This window comes from Schistocerca serialis, chromosome 4 (genome assembly GCF_023864345.2).
Source record: "Schistocerca serialis cubense isolate TAMUIC-IGC-003099 chromosome 4, iqSchSeri2.2, whole genome shotgun sequence".
Lineage (NCBI taxonomy): Eukaryota > Metazoa > Arthropoda > Insecta > Orthoptera > Acrididae > Schistocerca > Schistocerca serialis.
The window spans coordinates 898,647,739-898,663,780 of NC_064641.1; the positions used below are offsets into that span (position 1 = coordinate 898,647,739).

At 38.6% G+C, this 16,042-nt stretch overlaps 2 protein-coding genes across 4 annotated transcripts in view; one reads left to right on the forward strand and one right to left on the reverse strand.

Moving 5' to 3' along the window:
• LOC126473575 (uncharacterized) overlaps positions 1–7,826 on the reverse strand; it is a 168,770-nt gene extending 160,944 nt beyond the window's left edge. The window contains exon 1 of the mRNA XM_050100717.1: positions 7,110–7,826. Coding sequence (XP_049956674.1) covers positions 7,110–7,768 — 659 coding nt within the window. The 5' untranslated portion in view covers positions 7,769–7,826. The remainder of the gene's footprint in view (positions 1–7,109) is intronic.
• A 3,085-nt stretch (positions 7,827–10,911) lies between these two features.
• Positions 10,912–16,042, forward strand: part of LOC126473576 (PRKCA-binding protein) — a 103,024-nt gene continuing 97,893 nt past the window's right edge. The window contains exons 1-2 of one of the 3 annotated variants that reach the window (XM_050100718.1): positions 10,912–11,293; positions 11,633–11,749. In XM_050100718.1, coding sequence (XP_049956675.1) covers positions 11,652–11,749 — 98 coding nt within the window. In that variant the 5' untranslated portion in view covers positions 10,912–11,293; positions 11,633–11,651. The remainder of the gene's footprint in view (positions 11,294–11,632; positions 11,750–16,042) is intronic. The other 2 variants (XM_050100719.1, XM_050100720.1) reach the window with 2 other exon arrangements.

Genomic DNA, 16,042 nt, shown 5'->3' on the forward strand with positions numbered 1-16,042 from the left:
CAGAAACATACATACATATATACACAGCAATAAGAGATGAAGAAGAATGGGCGCAACTAAATGCATTAACCGACAGTATTTCAGAAACAGTACAAAGAGTAGACGTGGATACGACATAACAGACACGCCTATAAGAAACGTAACAACAATCTCCACAGAGTTGACAGAGACACCCACAGTGACAGCGAAAACAGTGCCACAAGGCAACAGAGGAACAAGAGGAAGAAGACGATGAGATGTAACAGTAAATAAGACATCTAGAATTATGAATCAGACATAGCGTGCCTAAATGCACTGACAAACTGTACAAATGTCAAATAATAGTTAAGGTAAGCGAATCCTACAGTAAGGTGCTAGCAATCCACCCAAGAAAGCACTAATGTTATACACGGATGAGTACGTAATATTAGCACACAGGGTTACCAGTACTATTTCTCCACTACTAACCATAGACTATTTTTTTTGTGACTGGCGGTCAACAGCTATGCTATCATCTTTTTGCATCCTTCTTCAAACAACAAAATTTTATTCGTATTTCAAGCTCAAATTACTGTTTCAAATGTTGCATATAAGAAAATTCAAAAACTACAAAAAGATGACAAACGTACGGCCCGTTTTAAAAGAGCAGGTAACATATCTTTAAATTTGCAATAAAGAAATAAAATAAATAAATAATCCCCTGTAACTGACAAGCAGTGGTTGTCAGGACCATGACGTTCTGTGCTCTGCATCAGACGTTGTGGTATCTGCTGACTGGCCACTTTCTTGACACTATGAAGACTCTAGACTAAGAATTTTGTGGTCGCCGCTCATCCAACAACAACGCGCTGACACTTTTTTTTTTTTTTCAATCTCTATTCGAACACGAAACTTCTGTACCCAACAGCGGCTGCTGCAGGGCAGATTTTCATCTTGTACAGACTGCGGTTACAGGAGGAGAAGAGTTCTCACTGTGTAACACTCGCTCTGACAGGTGATCACCCCATCTTCCATGTTAAGCCACATCCTGATCAAATTACAGAAATTATACAGGGTGAGTCAGGAAGATACGCAAACATTTTAATATGTCATTCTACAAGTAAAACTAAAGAAAAAAGTTCATATAAATATAGGTCCGCAAATGCTTGGTTACGGCCAATAAAAGATTTCGCCTGAAGCAACTTCCCTAATATGAAGTCATCGCAAAACTGTACGAGGTTAAAGTAATCCACGATTTCCATTTATTTTGTTGTTATTGATCTTGTGAATCTAATAAAACATGTCCCAGACGTATATCTGCAGTATTTTTCCAGAACATCCAGAGAGCAAAAAGTAATTTCGTAAACTTTTTAATCTAGTAACTACTTAGCCCAATTTGCTTTTAATTCCAGACAACTGCACGAAGTTTTCAACAGAAGTTGTAAATAATTTAATTTTGATAACTGATGGTAATAACGTTAACTGAAACTGTATGAATGTGTCAGATATTGTGCTTTTATTAATACCATCGCACACGTGACTTCATGTTAAACCGGAAAAAACAAAGCTCAGTGTTACGGAAGTTGTACAGAGTACTTACAATTTCACAATACATTCACAATAAATGTACAAAAATGTCTCCACCGAGTTCAGTGCATTTAGCTGCACGTGTATGAATAGATTTTGCTGCTCCTTTCAGTTTCACAGGGTTGCTCTTAATTTCGTCTGTTGCATTGATAATGGGAGCAAGTAATGCCTCACGCTGTATGCCTTTCATCATTCCCCATACACAAAAATTCATTGGTGTTAATTCGGGCGATCTGGGTAGCCAGAGACGTGTAGCACCACGACCAATCCATTTCTGGGGAAAATATTCATTTAAATGTGTAGTAACGGCTTTGCTGAAATGTGAAGGCGCGCTGTCATGTTGAAAATGCATCTGCAATCGTCGTAGCAAGTGGAACATCTTCGAGCAAGAGGGGCATTTCTTTTCTCCTTCAAGGAATTGTTAAGTACGTCTCGCCATTTAGACGTCCTGGGAAATAAAGTGAATGTTGATTGCACCACACCACACATTTATGCTCAATCGCTGCTGGGAACTGCGTTGCACTGTTGCATGTGGGTTTGGTCTGGAGCAAACGTGCTCGTTATGTAAATGGTTTATACCATCTCGACTAAACTGTGCCTCATCAGTAAATAAAACGTGTTTGTGTACCTTCCGATTAGTATTTAACAAGTTGCTCAACTCCAAGCGAAGGGCAGGATCTCCCGGATGTAATGACAAACTTTTTGTTTATGGTAAGGATACAGAATATTGTACTTCAGAGTACGGCATGCCTTAGATTGTGAAATGCCTAATCGTTGAGAGATAAGTCGTGTACTGGTACCCGGCCTACGTTTAACAGCATCCATAATTTCCTCATCATCGCCTTCACGTATCGAGCGCTCCTACTGATCATGAATGTTAGGTGTAAAACCTGTCTCCCGTAACATTCGAAATACTCCACTAATGGTTCGTGCATTCTGAATCCTCCGAGTTGGATAACGTAAGCGATATTCGTTAACAGCAGCCGTTGCTTTACCATCACATTTGCCATAGACAAGTACCATGTCTGTGTATTCCTCTGTCGTAAATTAAAGCATCCACGTTTCATAAATAATCTAACTACAACAGTTACTGTGTGGTTTCACTTAAATACACTGTTGTGATGTTCTTTCACTGAACAATACAGAAACAGCTCAATAACGATTGCCAACAGTGACAAACGTTTCTACATTCTTAATGCAAAGTGAACAAATTTACTTTGCTTCTCTGGATGTTCTGTGAAACTACTGCAGATACACGTCTGGGTCATGTTTTATTAGATTCGCCAGACCAGCAACTACAAACTAAATGGAAATCGTGTTTTACTTTAACCTCGTACAGTTTTGCGATGACTTCATATTAGCGGAGTTGCTAAATTTCATGCAAAATCTTTTATTAGCCGTGACTCCGTAACAACACATTTGCGGACCTATGTTTATGAACTTTTTCCTTTAGTTTTACTTGTAGAGCAACGTATTAAAATATTTGCATATCTTCTTGAATCACCCTGTATATTGAAGTAATTAATTGTAAAAATGAACGCTCCCATAAACGCATGAATTGAATAGGCAACGCACGAAATACATGATTAAGTTGCGTTGCGGTATACTACACATGATTTGTACAAGGATACGTAACCTGTTGACTTTTTATAATCAGCCCTACGTGACAATGTACGTACCGTATTTCGTACTATATCCCATTGGTAAGGTAATTACTGACGGCCCGTAATCCATGCAGGCAAGAGCTGGACAAGAAATGACCCTTCCTTCGTCTGCAAGGATGTGTAAGACCGTCATGCAAAAACGAAATTAAAGTAGGTGTACTAGCCAAGATACAAAGGAATGACCGACACACAGCTGCGTAGTGGGCAGTGATTTACATAAATGGGGAAAGTTGAAAATTTGTGCCCGGACCGGGATTCGAATCCGGGACTCCCGCTCGCTAGGCAGATGCTCTGAGCACTTTTTATTTTTATTTTTTTAATCTCATTTTGTTCGATATTGTTCGTTGCATCTGCTCGGGGCGGACGTCGTAAGACATCCGTTTGAGTTCGTTGTTGATCGATTAACTCAGTTTTTTTATTACAGAGGGAGCTAACCCTCTGACCGAACACGCTGAGCTACCGTGCCGGCTTACCACTAAGCCATCCCGACACTGTAGGCATCGCAACTGCACGGACTACCCTAGCACGCCTCCCGTCAACCGAATTTCTTAACTTACCCACACACTACTGACGTAGTGTCCCTGCCCATTATTCTCATCCCGCAGCAGTTCGAGCATGGTGTGCATGTGCACCGAACGGACCTCTGGCTGGCAGCTAAATGTCGGTCATTCCTTTTTGTGTTGATTTATGATGGCTGCAGGATCAAGAATGGTGTCTTCTTTCGGACATGGCCGAAAGAACATACACCACATACAGGGCGATAATTATTGAACTATATGAAAAAAAACGTAAATTAGCTACAAACTACGGTGTGCACATACTTTACTCATCATGTAAACATTACTACAGATAATCGGATTTAGGTTATGACATGTTCGATATGCCTATTATTGCGCCGCAGACGAATAGCAAATAAGAGTGGGAAGCATCTGGGATTGGATATACATATACTGCGAAGAAAGTTCCTAATCTAACAGTCGTCGATAAAAATACTGCAAAGAAGTGACCTTAAAAACTGACTAGGTTACATCGACATTAAGAAAGAGGTACAGGATAGGTCGACAAATATAAAAATTAAGAGGAGATTTTAATTCGCATCGGATCGAGAACAAGCGCGCGGCTGATTGTGAACGACACTCAGATAAACCTTCAGCTTAGCCTATATACTCGTACTAAACTACTTATACAACATCGTAAATGAAAACTAAATAGTATGAACAAAAAAAATGTACATATTCAAAGCCACTGACGATGCCTTTCAAAGAATAATGGTGGAACGCATATGGCACGAAAACAATGTTTCATTCAGCCTTCATTAGACGGTCCTAATGTAAAAATTGTCGATATACTGTGACACTCATAGATGTTTAATATTCGAGAAGTAACAGTGCACAATTCAGACCACCGACGAACAAACACAAGATTGATCTGTGCCATACCTAGACATAGGGGATGGAAAATGGCAGCACAACTTGAATAAAAGAAGGGTGGATGGACTGGCGTAAAGACTTGCATGAAACCATTCTTCAGACTAAAGACGACAGCGACAACTGCTACTACTATTTACACCTACTCTCAGTTTCAAAGATAACAGTTTATCTACGGATGAGTTTAGGAAAAACATTGCCGATTTTTTCATGGTCGCCTCTAATATGGACCGTGATTTATTCAGTAATACGAAGTGGCTCTTAGGCTTGGGACAAGTACTGATTTGAAAGGCTCGACTGATACGTTACATACCGCTTCGCCAACTTTCAAGTAAACCGTAATCTTTCAGCAGAATACAGACTTCACGCTACGCTACACTGTCTTGTCACCACCACCCTCCTATCAAAACCCAATGTAGAAACGAAAGAAGTATCAGTGTTCCGTTTGCTTAAACACGAGTTGACGCGTCACATTAAGTAGCGCCTACGTTATGGGACGAAGTCGACAACCAGTATCATCAGTTCCAGTCTGCTGAAAAACGCGAGCCATGGGCATATTCGTTTACTGTTTGTGCGTTACTATTTTCCAGTTTTTGTCTAAAATATGCAAGTTTTGTTTGTTTGGAGGCATTAATAACAAGAAAGTCCTCGGATTGTGTTTCGCTAATGTTTTCACGCTCCTGCTGATATCAATCGTTGGTCGTTTCCAATGGTTCGTTATCAATAACATTTAAGGATGTACCAAGTTAGTAACAATATTCCCCCCCCAAAAAAAATCTCATGCATCTACACATCAATATTTTCTGTCTGCGTGAAACGTATTTGAAAGTTGGCTGACATCTTGCGGATAACCAACTTGTAAATTGCTGGTTGAAGTCATGTTTGCTGGCGTTAAATTCTAATTTCAACACATAGTGATATATTTAAATAGCAATGATTCCGGATTATAGGAGAATGAGCACTCCTAGGCTCAGTTCTAACAAGCAAGAAACCTTTGGCGATTTCTAGAGCACCGTTTTCAGCTAAGAATCTCCAAGGATACGCACATAGTTGAACAATTGTTAGACGAGCAGCTATAATTACAATTATTATTTTAACTTCAGTTTCGGTGACTGCGAATGCCAGTCCGATGTGTAAAAAAACGCGCAGATGAGATGCATTCAATGACTGCCACTAAAAGCTATTGGAGCGTGCGGTTAATTTGTATGGCCTCAATAGATAATGGATATCAAAATTTATTTTTATCCCTTAAAATTCAAGTGTTTGCCAGTATCCACACCACGCCCTTTTATTTACCTTGAATTGTATGAAACATTAAGCAATAATTGTGAGGTCCAGTCTTTGTATTGGGCTGTGACGATAATGCTTTCGCAGAGATGCCGGATTCGCATAAACGCTCAGCTTTGGAAATTATCCTGTAGATAACCGCTGAGAAAACTGCTAAAGAAAAAGAAAGACATTTTACGTAGATTGTGGAATTAATGCTCAAAACAATCCAAAGTGCAACGAATGCACGTACGCAAGCAGTAGTATGTTGCACACATAGATGACATTTCGATTACTAGAATATTCGAAAAATTTCAGTGACCGAAGCAAATTTCACGACTGGCAGCGTAAACAAATTGGCTAATCTGTTCTGTTTCAAACAATACTACGCGGCGGAGTGGATGTCTGACCTCAACAATAGCACGCGTCGTGAATTCAAGCAGCCGGTACTTTCCACAAATGAACTGTCGACATGAAAGCATTCTTGAAATGAGTAAAAATTACCGGAAACAACTTCTCACCCGCACATTATAAACTGCCATCAAACCATCACTGCCTATAAACTTTTTAGCGAGGAAAAATTTTCCAGTATTGTTCTCAAAAATGGAAAATATGAATTGCACTACACTAGGCATGAAACGCTATGTGTGTGTTATGGATTGAAACCACTTCGAAGCTGCAGGGAAAGCATTGAAATGGTTTTTGAAAGCAGTTGAGAAACACCGGCCACTCCGTAATTTACACTGGCGCACAGTCTCTCTAATGGAGAAATGGCACAACACAATTTTATTTCATCATATACTTAACAACTTTACTGTTGAATTATTCTATGACAGGAGATACTTAGAGGACGCGTAATTATTTAGATCAATGCCGGTCCTGCAATAATGCATGGTCCTGCAATAATGCATCGAAAACATTAGAGACCTTTGGATACGTTAATACCCACTATACGTCAAACGACTGATTCATAATTTAGATCACAACATAGCTTATCTCACTACAAATATTAAATTAGAACATCTTTTCAAGTATAAAGGTAATAAATGATCGCGTACCGACGTTCAATGATTCTGTTCACTTGACGCATCATACACTGCTGCTTTTGGTGTAGAATTTAACTAAAAAAATAATATAAACATTATGAAGCCTGCAAGCGCACCTTTAACAACTTAAACATTAGTTATTGGTGGAAATATTTACTTACCAACCAACATACCACGGCTTCTCGCCTACTTCTAGTTTGACTCTTGACTCAGGCATAGAAAATACTTCTTCTAATGTTTTGAATTCAGTCTTGAAAGTTAAAATCTGGCACTCATCCTCTACACTTTCGTAAGCACCATCAATTCTTTGATATAAGTCTCTTAAAAAATGAAAATCAAACGTACGCATTGCAGGCCATTTTGAGGCAGCACCTTTCATTAACATCGGTCTGGAACTGTACGCATAGTTCTTAAATTTTTCTCTAGTAATATTGTGAAATACAAGCACTTCCTTCACATCCTTACACATTTCACAGTCTGTGATAGGTCTAGTAGCTTCCCAAACAAAATAATTGTTGGGTAAAATACATCGTATACCGATGGCACTCTGCACGATGTATTCTACAAATGGTATTTTCAGTACAATACTAACACACGCAACAGCAACAAGTGTTACTAAAATAAACAAACTGTGAGGTCTAAGTAGTGCAGAGCCACCATCACTTTTCGTCCTAGTTTTCCTATACGTCAAGTTTCTTAATTCGTCTATGTGTATTCCACAGTCGATCAAGTTCTGGTTCAACGCAACAAACTTTTCATACACTATTCGCTCCGCATCCGAGTCTCCTTCGTGGTCCTCATCGCTGTTGTTTACAGCCATGTTACACGCTTCATAGTGACGTTTGACCACGCTCGGCGCCGAGTAGTTTTGAGTTTGACGTTTCACATCCTACTGATAATGTAATCGATAGCTATCGACTGTATCGATAACGAATGGTAGTAGCGATAATCATCGAAAGTATCGATATTTGACATTTCGTACTCGATTTACAGAGAACAGCTTTTAATAACTTTATTGTATTAAAATAATAATTTCTCCATATAAAAGTTATCACTTTCATGTAAGTTCGATAGTTGAAGTTATAGTGTCCCACCATATTTTTAAATCGATATATTTCAAAGACGCTCCTCCTCTAACTTGTCGGGTTGTTTTTTTACTTACACTGCCATCTGTTGGTCAATAACTAGACTAAGGCCGGTATTACACTATCAAATTTCTTTGTCAAAGATTTGATCAAAGATGTGATCCAATATTCCGTCCAATATATTGGACAAAGATCTTTGACGTAGCGCTACGAGGGGTATTACACTGTCATCAAATTTTTCGTCAAAGTTCAAGATGGCTGACAACAACTTGTTATTAACCGCAGCAGTTCTACGTACTCCAATTGCATTGTGTGCACATGCGGAAAAGAAGTGGGGGGAGAAAATGGAACCATACACACGAGGTTGACAGTCTTAAAAGTCCTGGGATTACAACTTGATAATAAATTCAGTTGGGAGGAGCACACCACAGAACTGCAGAACGCCTTAACAAATCTGTATTTGCAATTCGAGTGTTAGCAGACATAGGCAACATAAAAATGAAAAAGCTTGCATACTTTCATTGTCATATGGGATAATATTTTGGGGTAAATCTTGAAGTCAAACAAAAGTTTCCAAGGTCCAAAAGCGTGTAATACGTATTATTTGTGGAGTAAATTCACGGACCTCCTGCAGAAACCTCTTCAAAGAACTGGGTACTTCAGATTCTTGCATTGGTACGGGGGAAAATAAGAAAGAAAATGAAACTGTTGGCGGGCCAGAAGTACAGTGAGACTGTCGTTTGGACGTACGAGATTTGCAGGTTAGCTTTTTTGTTTTGTATTTCATGCCTAGATACTTCCGTAGAGATATTGTTGCATGTGGATCATTATATGTAATGATTATTACAATACATGCAACGATATGTTTGTACAGTTATCTAGGCATGAGAAACAAACAAAAAAAACTATAACTCTCGTAGGCCCAAATGACAGTCTCACTATACTTCCGGCTCGCAGGTTAACTACTGCCTCTCAGTATATTTACTTCTTAATAAAATTTGTCGTAAATAATATATCTCTTTTTCCAACAAACAACTCAGTTCATACATACAATACCAGGAACAAAAATGATCTGCACAAGGACTTAAAAACACTTACTTCAGTTCAAAAAGGGGTCCACTACTCAGGAACACTCATCTTCAATAATTTGCCAGGAAACATAAAAAATTTAGTTAGAAATAAAGATCAGTTTAAAAGGAGCCTGAAAGACTTACTACTGGCAAACTCCTTCTACTCCACTGGCGAAATTTTTAATAGAAACAAATGATGTATTTATTCATACTATTAGTATTTTTATTTCAGCTTAAAAAAAATCGACATGTTCCACATCCACGAGGATCTCCTCAGCACGGATCTATGGAACGAAAAACTAATCTAATCTGGGTGAAGCCGTGGGTTTTACGACGACACGATAAAAGCATTCAACAAAACTTGTTACGTGAGCTTACAGTGGAAGACGTCAAGTCGTACATCAATTACTTAAGAATGGATGAGCATACATTTCTGTATGTGCTCAATGAAGTGTATCCTCATATCACAAAGCACAATTTTCACTTAAGAACTGCTACATCTTCAGAAGACAGGCTCACTATAACACTCCGATTCCTTGCTACAGGAGAGGGTTATGTTATGTTAGGTTAGGTTAGGTCAGGTTAGGTCTCCAATCTTCTTAATCTATTTTTTATTCAGGGTGCCTCACGTTGTAAAGCGCCTGATAAGCTTCAGACATCTCTATTAATTCTGTAGTTGTCGGCACACACCAATTGTATTTACCGGCAATGGTTATAAAAACACTACAGACGACAGAACGCTGCAGCGATGCTAGCGCTCCGCGTGGTAACATATCGCATTGCAGTGAACAGAAGACAAGCGATTTCTTTGATCAAATATACGGCCTCGGCCTAGATTTGATCAAATATTGGACGACATTTGTCAAAGATCCCTATTACACTATCAAATATCTTTGACAAAGATATTGGACAAAGATATTGGACAAAGAAATTTGATAGTGTAATACCGGCCTAAGCAAATATCTGACCATCTGTAGACTTGTACTCATGTTTCGTACGGTCTTCTTGTTTCCTCTAAACGAATTTTTTCCGTACTCCTGCGTAGAAAATAGACAGTAACAAATCAGTCAACGTTAGAGCTACATAAAAAGTATAACAATGATTATTAGTTAGAGGGTTTGAAAATAACGTAGTATACTGTAACAAGATTTAAAGCCTTGTGTTGTATGGAAAGAATAATTGGAACATGACATTAATATGGGTGCGATGTATAACTAGCAGTTAAGTACCAGAGCCAGAATGTTCGAAGGACTGTGTTTCATACCTTAAACAGTCGTCTCTCTTCATATTCCGCTCACGCGCGGACTAGTGCGAAAAATACTGGTATTGTGTATGTCCATTTGCGTGTTAATCTCTTTCGTATTATCCGTAGACATAATTTACGATGGAAGCTGCAGAATTGCTTTTCATAGTACCCGAGATAATGATTCTCTAAATATCCTTCAAATAGCGAGACAGAAATTGACATTCTACAGCTGTGGAAATATAGCTACTGTAGGGACAGTGTCTATTTTCGTTTGATTCACAAACAGGAACTTAAAGCTGACGAGTAAACATAGTGAATAGCTCTAGTTCCCAAATCAACACAGCGGTGTTTCCCAATGTCTTTAATACGGCTGCCCAAAAACTCCTGGTAAACGAAACGTTTTAAAATTAGTTACAGAATTCTCGTTTACTTTGCATGTTAACATCATAATTATAAACGCGTCTACGCGTTATTGGTAACATTAATGATGTCATATTCTTTCGTAAGGTATGTTTTCTATGTTGAAGTGCGTGCAATAACCGCGCAGGAAACGAGTTAATCCGGAAGCCAGAGACTGATAAGTGATAAGTATGCCACCACCTGTCACCAGTTGCCGCTTGACGACTTCAGTTCGTGGTCGTATGAATAGTTTGTGTTTTACTGTGTGTTCTGATTTTTGTTAAGTTAATCGTCACTGGATCCTTTCATTTCGTGAACTCGTTATCAAGTTAAGGCACTTCTGATACATTCGTCAAAATGCTCGTGTTATGTAAACCCTCTGGTATAGTTTTGACGTCTAACATGCGGTAGAGAGAGGTACAAAAAAAAGCAACGTAAACAGGCAAACAAACAACAAGGTGACAGTAATAAACATAAGTACCAATGTATTTAGCACAGACGATGCTCGAGTACGAAGACGACTACTTTTTAGAAGAAGACAAGATGTAAGTGTCTTTCCTATTCTTTCAGTTAGCTAAGTACACTTGACAGGCGGAACACATGTCCACATTAATAAGCCACTTTTAAAAAGGGATAAAAAGCGCGTGTTTTTTTTTTTCAAAAACTGCCACGAATTCCACTTGTATAAAAACCGATGTATCCAGAATAAAATAAAAAGTTTTCAGACACATCGTGCTGTCATTAGTATTTTTAATTACCAAAGTCAGGAGGATGCTATTGATTCTTGAAATTAAAAAAGGAGAGACCTAAGTAAAACATAATTGCAGTTCAGCTGACATTTATTTGGTTTTTATGTTTTGTTAATGATTTTTGTATCATATTAGATAAGGAAGGCGTCCACAAATGGCTGAGTACTCACCTATTTTGAGAGGGCTCTATGGTGGTGTCTTCAGTGATTCCGACGAGGAAGACAGTTATTTTGGTACCATGGAAGATCGCATGTATGTTAACATTTTGTTTTTGAATTTTGTTTTATTTATAGTAGAACCTTTTCGTTTTGTCTTTTGCTTTCTATGGTGATGGGTGATTAATTTCTTGTCTCCAAAAATGTGTCTCCCTCGTGCTTACAGAAATGGAAAAAAAAGACAAAATAGGGATCACTTTGAGAATCTGTCAGGAGTTAAGGAAGGTCATTTTAAATCTCTCTGGTTAAAAAGGCAGTAAACCAGTTACAAGTCTCAAATTGCATAGTTATTGGTATTAGCAAATGTTTTATTTTCATCATTTTTTTTAAATAAATAAACCTTGTAATGAAACGAGAATGTTAGTTGATAAACACACATTTCATTAGTTTTATTGGTAGTAATAGGAATAAATTATTTGTGAAAATATTTGTTGGCCATTTTCGTAGATTTTTTTTGTCTGGAATTATTATTTGATACAGTGCCTCATTACTGATTTTCTTGAACGTGTCAGTTTCATCCAAACAGTGTGTTGTTGCTATTTTCAGTCCTAATACTGTTTTCAAAGCTATTCTGTCATGTGCAAGAGTCTTCATCTATGCATAACTGCTCCAACTACTGTTCTTGCAACTGTTTACTGTAGCCAAACCTTGCTCTGTTCCAGGAATTATTTCCAGTCACCCTTGCCCCAGTTACCAAATTAACTATTCCTTGATGCCTCAGGATGAGTCAACCTTTTCCTTCATTCAGTCAAGCTGTGCCACAAATTTCGTTTCTCTTCTTTTAACAGTCTGCTACAAAATATTCAGACATAGTGATGAAAAATGAAATTTGCCTTTGGCTTCTAACTGGCTTTCGAAATATTGCACAGAATATGGTACTGTTCATTGCCTTTGCAGAAAGCTACTTAGCTTAGACTTCCTCTGTTGTTATAAGGACGATTATCGGTGATCATTTCTCACCGCTGTTTATGCCAAATAGCTTCATCATACATAAAGAAACATAAGAGTAGTCTAACAAAAGAAGTATGGTACACTTGACTTTGGTTTCATCTTCATTGTTTTATAAGATCTCATAAAAATACTCCAATCTTGTAAAAGTTTTTGCATACTGTCTTCAAGGTAAACTGAAAATAGGCTGGATGGGATTGCCTCGTTGGGCTCATCCAACGGACTGTAAATAAGAGTCACCAATCAAGATACTACATGTTATTATAAAACTTATAATTAAAAATTAAGCTTTTACACGAATCTAGGTACAAACATATGCTCTACAAAAAATGGAAATATGGTTTACATAATGTGGCTTTCTGTATGAAATTTTACCAAATATGTCATTTGTAAACAAAATAACAGAAAACATTGATTTGGTTTTTAATTATAAAATAAAGTTTGGTGCTAATATTACATTGACTCTTGGTCTAGTAATTAATAATATGTAACAACTGTATCAAAAATAAATAATTTATTAGTGTGTTTTCAGGAATTGCAAAAGTAGGTTTACATAAAATAAAGATAATTTCAATTCTGATAGGAAGTCTATTTAAGCATGACTATTATAAACCCATGTTAAAGTGAAACCAAGATGGGAATGTTAGCAGTAGTTTACAACGTGTGTGTTCTATGTGCAGCCTCTGTATTGGAATGTGCATCATTTCTGGCATTGATCACTTCATTACATTGTTTCCTGGTCTGCTACTTTACAACCTCATTAATTCAGTCCTGTTCAGTAGTTATCTGATTTACCCATCCATTCTTCATCATATTTCTGTAGTACCAACCATATTTCAAAAGCTTTTCTTCTCTTATTGTCTGAACTATTTATCACCCATTTTTCACTTCCATACAAGGCTGCACTACATACACAAACTTTCAGAAAAGACATTCTGATATGCTTAATTTTATATTTGATGCTAAAAAATTTTTCATTGCCTGAAAGCTTTTTAACTATCGCCAGTCTGTACTTTATGTCCCTTTACTTATGCCTTTGTCATTTATTATTTATTTTCTAACGGTGGAAAAGCCATGGTGGAATAATGACAATATTATGAAAAGAATAGATTACTACTCATCATATAGTGGAGATGCTGAGCTGCAGATGAGCACAACAAAAAGACTACTAAGCATGTAAGCTTTTGGCCAGAAGGCCTTCTGAAATAGACTACACACACACACACACACACACACACACACACACACACACACACACACACACACACACACATATTCACGCAATTGCAGCTCACACACACGACCACTGTTTGTGGCTTCCGAGTCAAGACTGTGAGCAACTGCGCAAGATGGGAGAAGCAATCGGGATGGTGGAGGTAAGGAGGAGGCTGGAGCGGGGAGGAGAATAAAAGTGGGTACGGGTAGGGGACAGTAATGTGCTGTGTGCGGGAGCATACAGGGATGAGGTAGAGAGAGGGTAGGGCAGCTAGGTAAAGTTAGGAGGTTAGACAGAGAGCGGAGGAGGAGGGGGTGGGGCGGATGGAGAGAAGTAGAAAAACTGTGGGTGCACTTGTGGAATAGAAGGCTGTGGAGTGGGAACAGGTAAGGGGATAGGTGAATGAAGGACAATGACTGATGAAGGTTGAGGTCAGGAGGGTTGTGGGAAGTTAGGATATATTGCAGTTCAGAAAAGCTGGTGTTGGTAGGAAGGACCCAGGTGGAATAGGCTGTTAAACAGTAATCATTTTAATTATGCCAGGTAGCGTGATCAGCAACTGAGTGGTCCAGCTGTTTCTTGGCCACTTTGGGAAGGGTGGGGAGGATGTGAGTGAGACATTCCTCATCAGAGGACAACAAGAGGCCATTGAAACCATGGCAGAGAATGTGTACCCTGCTATGCCTCCCCCTTCCTGCCTAGCCTCCTCCTTATCCCCACCATCCAGATTGCTTCTCCTATGATGCACAGTTGCTCGCATTCTGGCCTTGGCAGCCACAGATAGTGGTCATGTATATGTGAGCTGCATTTGCATGAATTTGTGTGTGTATGCTGCCTGTTTCAGAAGAAGGACCTTCTGGCTGAAAGTTTATATGTTTAGCAGTCATTTTGTTGTGCCTGTCTGTGACTCAACATTATTTATTTTCTTTTGGTCTAATCTAATTCTCTCAGTATTACCAATTTAGTTTGACTGCATTCTATTAAGCCTCTACCCCCTTCATTTTTGTTGAACTTCTTTTCAAGATGCTACCCATTCTGTTCAACTTGGCTTTCAAGTCCTTTGGCAACTCGCGACCTGCCATCCTGTACAGGATGCTGAGCCCTAACACTGACGTACCACTCACAGTCAGCTGAATGAGTAGTGATGGATCCTGCAGTTCATAGTATCCACAGGCAAGAACAGTACTTGAGGTACCTTTGATATCTCTGGTGCATGACTATTGGGAGCTCCCAAGCACTCCCATTCGCAACAGCTTCCAATCATTTGATGGTAGTCAGGGCAATTTCCAGCTGCTTTTGAATGTTAACTAATGCATCCCATGTTTGAGAGCAGCACTCGCAGTGGGACTCCAGTGTGGTTGGTGCAATGTTTTACAGACCAATAAACAAATAACTTTCTCTTTAAATTTGTTAAGCTAAGATATTCCTTATTTTCTTTAAGAACTGAAACAATTAGTACTCAAAATATTTCTGTTAAGACAACATAAAAACCTGGATTGAAAGTTACTAGTTTCAAGAAACATTTTCGAGGCTATAGACACCATCCAACTTAGTGTACGATAAGTGCAGATAATATACGATCCTATTGAAAGGAAAAACTGGTTGTAACACAATATGTTAGTTACTTAGTAAATCAGAAATGCCAGTTTACTATAAAATAGATTATGCCCACTACAATTGCAAGTTCTGAAAATTCTCAGAAATGTGCATCTATTCATGCTGTTGCATAAGAAAGTTCTTGGTGAACTATTTTTTTTACAGTGACCATAAATCACACACACTGATTTGCAAAGAAATAAGTTACCGACAATGAATGTGACTTACTCCAGTCCTATCACTGACATCTCATCGCATCAAAGGCAGGGCCACCTGTGAAAGCAGCCTTGTAATCTGCAAATGTAGCTGCAAACACTGTGCCACTTTCTATGTTGGCATGATAACTAATAAACTGTCTATCTGCATGAATGGCCACTGCCTTACTCTGGCCAAGAGTCTGCTTGACCCAGTTCTGGAATATGCAACTAACACAATTTGCCTCACTGTAATGACTGCTTCATGGCTTGTGCCATCTCATTTCTTCCCACCAACTCCATCTTTTCTGAATTGTGCAGGTGGCAACCTCTCACTACACCGTATCCTTCATTCCCATAACACCACAGCCTCAGA